The 7,584-nt window shown below is 39.1% G+C and overlaps 1 protein-coding gene across 1 annotated transcript in view; it reads left to right on the top strand.

The window, feature by feature from the left end:
• LOC143028806 (uncharacterized) overlaps positions 1-5,742 on the top strand; it is a 30,721-nt gene extending 24,979 nt beyond the window's left edge. Inside the window, exon 9 of the mRNA XM_076191170.1 lies at positions 5,289-5,742. Coding sequence (XP_076047285.1) covers positions 5,289-5,448 — 160 coding nt within the window. The 3' untranslated portion in view covers positions 5,449-5,742. The remainder of the gene's footprint in view (positions 1-5,288) is intronic.
• Positions 5,743-7,584: the final 1,842 nt, after the last annotated feature.

Raw genomic sequence — 7,584 nt, 5'->3', positions numbered from 1 at the left:
GGGCTTCGAGGCCTGCATCTAGATTAACCAAAAGCGGGGAAAATGGTCGGAGACATAGTTGTGGTGAAAAGTAGAAACATTTATTTATCTGTTTATTTATTATATACATTTTGATTACTATTTTTTTAGTGAGAGGTAAACTGAAGTGAGACGATGTAATGTGAGAAAAAATGGAAATCATGTGAACTTAGTCGAAAAAAAAATGTCTGTATAGTGTTTGTACACGTGGGCGTGAGTTTGCTCGTGGGAGGTGCATATATATTTCCTACGATACGAGTCGAATTCACTTCCCGCGTGTAGTAGTCACCTCTATACCTTCCCTTCTCCCTCTCTTGCATGACAGGCATAGAAAATGGAGACATAAAGAAGAAGAAAAAGAAGAAGAAAATTATAAATGATTTTTCGTGTATACCACGATGGGGAGAAACGCAAGTTGACAGTCTGTACGGTGAGGTCTGGGTGCGATGTGTCGGATTAGGTGTTTATGTTTGACTTGCAGTCTTTCTAGGTATCTCATATGTAGTTTATGTTTGTGTTGGTTGAGTGGACAGATGTTGGCAGTTAAGTGTAGAGACTAAAAGGTTCTGAAGTCACCCCATCGTGAACCAGTGATGAATCGGACTGCGACATACTGAACCCTCAATACCGGGGACAGGCACAGTAACAGCCTGACCAAAGCTAAGTGCAATCAATGCTTGGTGGTTAGTGCTGCGGGTTTGAAGAGCTTAAGCATGTCCAGCACAGCCTTGGCTCCAGGTAAGGCCACTGTCCAGTGTGCTACCTAGCACATAGGCATGGTCTTTCATAGGAATGTTTCATTTGTTTATCTTAAGTGTTCGTGATTGTTCTGTTGTTGTTGTTTTCTGCAGTGGAAGTATACAGCTTTGCATTTTTACGCGCTGGTTTCATTGCGACGCCGTTGCTCCCATGCGTGTGCCCCATCTAGGATGTTCTGTATTACATGTAAAACTTTCTCCAGTGTTGTGTGTCTGCTATTGTTATTAGTGCCGTCCACATGCGAAAGAGTAAAAACCGGGTTACATGGGCAAGCCGCCTCTGGTAGGTCATTCGTAAACAGACTGTGTAAAGTGGGAACAAGGACTGACCTCTGAGGCACAAAAAGTCGGGACAAGCAGCTCCGCAACTTTATTTTTATTGTCCTGTCATCCAGGTAGTTGCAGAGCAACCGTCTGAACGGCACGACAAAGTCGTGGTACAATTTGTACTTGAGGCCTTCATGTCAAACTTTATTGAATGCCTTTTCCACATCCTTACAAACCAAAATGCCCTTAGCTGGGCGACCGTCTGGCGGTATTTGAACCCACTGAGTGATCATGGAAATAACGTCAACTGTACCGCGCTCCGGCCGAAAACCAAACTGGCAGTATCTAAGCACATTCGTTACCTCCAAGTACATAGTCGTGATGCACAAATCTCTAAGAGTAAATAGGAAGATCTGGGGGAACGTAGGGAGGTCACTGGAACCCAAAGAAGATTAAGGAGGTTAGGGAGCATTTGTCCATATGATTTGTTCACCGCCGATGACCAAATGCGAAAGGGGAAAAAATGAGGCGAGGAGACAAAATCACGAGAGGAAAAGAGTTGTGAGGGCAACTAGGAATAGGTTTCCAATATTTTGTTTGCAATTGAAAGCAAAGAAATCGGGTGGGGTGCAATGTTAAACATGCCTCTATTTCGTTCAATCGTGTTAGATCCTTGGATGAGGGCTGCTTCCAAAAAATTCTCCGGATTTTATCGGGCTCGTGTACCAGTACCTCTACCTTTTTCTAGTCCATCAGGTGGCGTCTACTGTTCCTGTGTGTAACACAAGCGTTGGTGGTGACATCATGGTGGACATCGTACCGATGTTCTCGGATCAGGGTTTTCAGGTCGTGCGATGTCTATTTTTGTCCTAGTGAGGTCTTTGATTGTCCTACTGAATTAGCACACTACTTCCAACTTGATGGGTATCAGTATTTGAGCAAGGTTGGTGGTAACGTCGCTGGCTGGTAAAATGAGTCGCTTGGCTGCCCCGCTTTCTCGTCTACGGCCTTCCATGATATTTTTGTTTTTTCTTGCATTGATGATGAAAACTGGGAAGTTTAATTTTGAAAATACCTCCTTGTTATAACAGCACTTCTCCTCTAGATATTCTTCACTGCATATCCTGAGTCTCCGAAGGAAGAAACCTATCACTACGCATTTCTTAACCCTGATGTCATGGTGGGAGTGGAAATTATCTATTTCTACTTTTTATTTGAGGGTTTCTTGTAGACTTTAAATTTCAACTGGTTGCCATGATTTGTAATGTGATTTTGTCCATCATCAGTGGACAAATCCCCCCTCACCTTATTTCTTCCCCTTTCGCATTTGTTCATCGGCGGCGAACAAATGTCCTGAATACGGACAATTACACCCTAACCTTATCCTTCCCTGAACTCCAGTGACTTCCCCCCCGTTCCCCGGGATATTCCTATTTATTCTCAGAGATTTGTGAAACACATCTATGCACTTGATGCTCATTGTCAATAGATCTTTTTGTACACAACAATAATTTAATTTTCTTACAGACTTCTCTTCCCCTCCCAGAAAAAAAAAAAAAAATCTTCCCTCAGGAGCGAGTGGTCTGTTCTAGGTAGTTCATAGTCCATGTGCTTGATAAAGTTATAACTAACGAAACTTCGTACTAATGAAGGATCCTTTCTCACATGGTGTTTTTATAATAGCTTATGTCAAGTGTAAAACTAATCCCCAAAATAAACTACTATGGTTTCAGCATACGCTCCTCCATTTACTGATTCACTCCATTCATAAAAAAAAAAAAAAAAAAAAAAAAAAAAAAAAAACCCGCGTCTAGTTAACCAGTCCACGGCGCTCTTTGCACATTTTCTTCTGACAGGTGCCAAATGCTTTTCTATATACCATGAGGTTTTCCCCCTTATAAGAGAGGTAGCTAAGTCAGAGGCACGTACCTATTCCCACCCATTTCATTCTCCTCCACCACCCATTCCACCCCTTTCATCTCAGTTCCTCATGGATGACGAGTCATCCCTGCATCCGTCAACTGCCCTGGGTCAAACGCAATTCAGCAAGACACAGTACATCCACAGCAAGGCCGCTTCATTTAATTGGCGACCCCACTTCTCCGTTCCCTCATGCAGAAAAAGAGGAGACGGGGAGAAATCACTTCGGCCTGCGTCAAAATATCATTCACACATAAGCACCCCTTATCCCCCATCCCTTCCTTCCTTGCATAACATTATCATCAATACACAGCCATTCTCCACTCACCCCTATCTCCTGCCTTCTCCCTTCCTAGCTCAAGTTCACTCCATCCACCTCTGCCTTCCACACCTCTTTCACTAATCTTTCTTCACTTATTCTTTCCATGTGTCCAAACCATCTCAATACACTTTCATCAGTCCTGCCTGCCATCTCCTTTTCCACTCTCACTCTCCTCCTCCCCTCCTCGTTTCTCACTGTGTTCAACCTTGTAACCCCTACCATACTTCTCAGACATTTCATCTCAAACACATTTAAACTTTTCCTCTCTCCCTTATCTAATTCCAAGTCTCTGTCCCATACAGTACTGTCGGCACAATCACCCCTTCATACGATCTCCTCTTAGCATCTATTCCCAGTTGCCTATTTCTCATAACACTTTTTGATTCCCCAAGGTATTTACTTGTTTCTCTCAATTTACAATTTACCTCTACCTCCATTCATCCCTTTCCTCCCACATGCGACCCCAAATACCTAAAGCTATCCACTTCCTCCAGCCTCTCTCCTTTTAGACTTACTTCCAACTCTCTGCCATCCTTTACCCTTGTGCATCTCATAACCTTGCTTTTACCCATATTTACCCTCAACTTTCTCCTATTGCATAACTTCCCAAACTTCGTCACCAACTCCCTTAATCCCACCTCTGACCCTGCCACAAGTGCAGTGTCATCAGCAAACAACAACTGGCTCATCTCCCAATTTTCTCCATTTTCTCTAAATATCTCCAGTCCCCTGCCCATTGCCCTTGCCTTTACCTCCCGGACTAAAATCTATTGTCTCCAAATTTGCTGGTGATACAAAACTCTGCGGAATGGCAAATGATCATTTAAATCAATTAGATATTCAAGAAGATTTAGATAAACTACAGCAATGGTCTGAAAAGTGGCTAATGATATTTAACAGAGGTAAATGCAAGGTTATGCACATAGGTACAAATAACAGTTATTTGGAAATTCGTTAACAAAAGTGGATAGTGAAAACTATCCACTTTTGTTAACGAATTTCCAAATAACTGTTATTTTTACCTATGTGCATAACCTTGCATTTACCTCTGTTAAATTTCATTAGCCACTTTTCAGACCATTGCTGTAGTTTATCTAAATCGGCGTAATTATCAGTAACGATCTCAAATCATCTAAGCAGTGTATTTCAGCCTACGAGAATCCAAATAAGATTCTAAGACTGATTGCGTGATCTTTTAATTTCAGAAGTCCATATCTCATTAACAAGCTATATAAATCGTTAGTTCGTCCACATTTGGAATATGCTTTTTCCGTATGGTCACCGAATCTCATTAAAGACATTGACAGATTGGAAAAAGTACAACGGCAAGCCACAAAACTGATTCCAAATATCAAAAATAAATCATACGAAAATCGACTAAAACATATGAATCTGTTTTCCCTAAAAAAGCGTACACTCAAAGGTAACTTGATACAGGTCTTTAAGATTCTAAAGGAAATTGATATCAAAAGTGACAAAATTTTTACACTGAGTGAGAATCCGACAAGAAATAATGGTCTCAAACTGTCAGGAAATATATTTAATTTGGAAGTGGGTAGAAAGAACTTCGCCAACCGTGTAGTTAATGAATGGAATAAACTTCCTGCAGAGGCAGTGCAATGTAGTTCAGTTCGAAGCTTTAAGATTCGTTTAGATAAACACCTAAGGAAGATGCTGTAATGACTGCCATTTATTTTATATTATTTGTTTATTTGTTTGTTATTATTTGTCTGTTTATCATTATTTGCTTGATTTTCATTTATTATTATTTACCTGCCAATTTATTATCATTTACTATTTACCTGTTTGTTTATTATTTAACTATACTTATGCATTTATCTATTTTATAAATTTATATTATCAATTTTTTTTTTCGCATCCGACCTAGCCTAGTTATGGACCAAAAGGTTTGTCGGCATGCTCCGCCTTTGTAATCTTTGTAAAACCGAGTTCATGAATGAAAGACTCATCTCTTTACGGTTTTTTTTTTTTTCCATCTTCAGGAGCAGCTTGATAGAACGTGTGTTTGGTAAGACCTCGTTGACGAAGGCCATCGACGTCGGCAGGTCCGGAGCGTCCTGCAGTCTTCAATATCCGAAGTGTCCCTTCTCCCTCTCCGGAATCCTCAGGTTCCTCGCTTCCTATGCCACGGTGGCAACGTAGTAGAACCACACCTGAATGGATATTGCAAGTGCAGGGAGCGAGAGATAACACATACACATAGTATTCAGGTCACTAAAGGGGAAAGATGGCATTGACAGAAGAGATCTGATTAAAGATGGAAGGGCTTTAAGAGGTCATGGAAACAAATTAAGAAAGACCAAATGTCTAAAGGATGTGATTTTTTTCCCATATAGATACATAGGTACGTGAAATAGCTTAGAAGGTGATATAGCTTAAGCTTAGCCAATACATGAATTCAAATCTAAATTTGATAATTGAAAATCAAGATATAGATTAAATTGGGACTGTACATGAATTTGAGGCTAAGTATGACAAGAGAGAGAGAGAGAGAGAGAGAGAGAGAGAGAGAGAGAGAGAATAGGAAACGGTACCCAACGAACGTTGCTTCTTTCTTGTATACTATAAATAGGTAAATATACACACACGCGCGGGCATGTTCATGACTTGAACTTATTTTTTTAATGGACATAAGTGTGAACCATCCCTCTTCTACTGACCCATCCTGAACATAAATCTTCCATCTGATCAGTTGCTTCAAAGACATTTCCCGTGATTATGGAAGTAAGTTCTCTAGTATTCCACAACTCATGTTCATGTTTGTCCCTCCAGAAAACTATGGGATCATGAGTGTGTGTATGCATTTACCCAATGTATGTATGTATGTATGTATGTATGTATGTATGTATGTATGTATGTATGTATGTATGCATGTATGTATGTATGTATGTATGTATGTATGTATGTATGTATGTATGTATGTAAATTTTATATCACTCCTTATATGACCAAAGTTTACACATACCAGTTATACTGGTACAATTCGTATAACCAGAGATCTCACCCACATACTCTTGTGTAATCTTAACTTAGGTTTTAAGTTCTGCACTTGACACTGCCTGAAACATTCAATGGATTGTTGCCAGTTATCTGGAGGCTGCGGGTTTTTTGTAGGAGAGTCCAGGGGGAGGTTTATTGATTGATGGTGCTGAGGTCAAGGATGCAATTATACAGTATATAAATAATATTTTGTATCGGCTGCTTTCTTAAAAGTAAGACATGAAACATTCAATCTTTTGCCCCAGTTCTCTCTTGCAAAAGATTTGTGACCCAAAGGAAATTGGCTACAGCTTCCAGCTCAGACTATAAGTCACTCAGTGAAGATATATATATATATTTTTTTTTGAGTTGTCTAAAATGAGTGTGAGTGCAGGACAGTGTAAGACAATGTATGTTTTCTGTGAGGTGATTGCATCTTGGGCACTTGGGATCTGTAGCCAGGGCAATTCTATGCTAGTACTATTTTAATGTCGGGTGGTGACCTGACTGTAGGTGTAATAGTGCTATTCTCACGGGGTTGATGTCTATAACTATATATTTGCATTATCACATATTGATCACCTGTTAATTTGTCATACTCTTAGTTAGTGATAAGGTAATTCTACAATATCAAATCACGTAAGATGTTCTTGATCTTCCATATCCTTTAGCATTAATTCTAGGTAAAACAACAAAAAATTCTTATTCCTTGTTTGTTAATTGTTAACCATGTGTATAAGTGGTATGCCAGATCTCAGTACATTTATTTTTGTTGGCAGACTCATAATGGCTCACTGAAGTAGAATTTATATGTGAATTTTAATCAGTTGTTATATTCCACATATTTTTGCTCCATTATTGTTACTTATTTTGTATATTTCATACAATCTTATAGATATGCTGTGTATTTTAATGAAAAATATTAGACATCGTTCAGCTGGACTGACAGATTAAGGCCTTTCTTTCAATATATTTCCTTATTCCTATTGTTGTTTTGTTGATTTAATGTTCCTAATAAAATATCAATGGTTTAAGATTATAATAAAAAATCACTATAAAACCCCAAAAAATTTTATTGTTCGCTCTTATTTCTTAGACATTCTTGTCACTATCTGGCGTTGTTTTCGATTTACTGTCTCAAACCTGGCCACAATTTGAACAATCCTCTCAATTCATTGCCAACGTGCCTATTTTCCCTTTTATATCGGTTAATTACTTCTTCCTTCTCAGTGTGAAATAAAGGCGAAATGCAAAATAAATAACTACTTTTATTTACTTACAAATGATACAAATAAACTT

The sequence above is a fragment of the Oratosquilla oratoria genome, chromosome 10 (assembly GCF_046742065.1).
Source record: "Oratosquilla oratoria isolate Oo_2021 chromosome 10, ASM4674206v1, whole genome shotgun sequence".
Lineage (NCBI taxonomy): Eukaryota > Metazoa > Arthropoda > Malacostraca > Stomatopoda > Squillidae > Oratosquilla > Oratosquilla oratoria.
The sequence above is the reverse complement of the archived record's forward strand: the minus strand, read 5'-3'. Positions and strand labels throughout refer to the sequence as shown.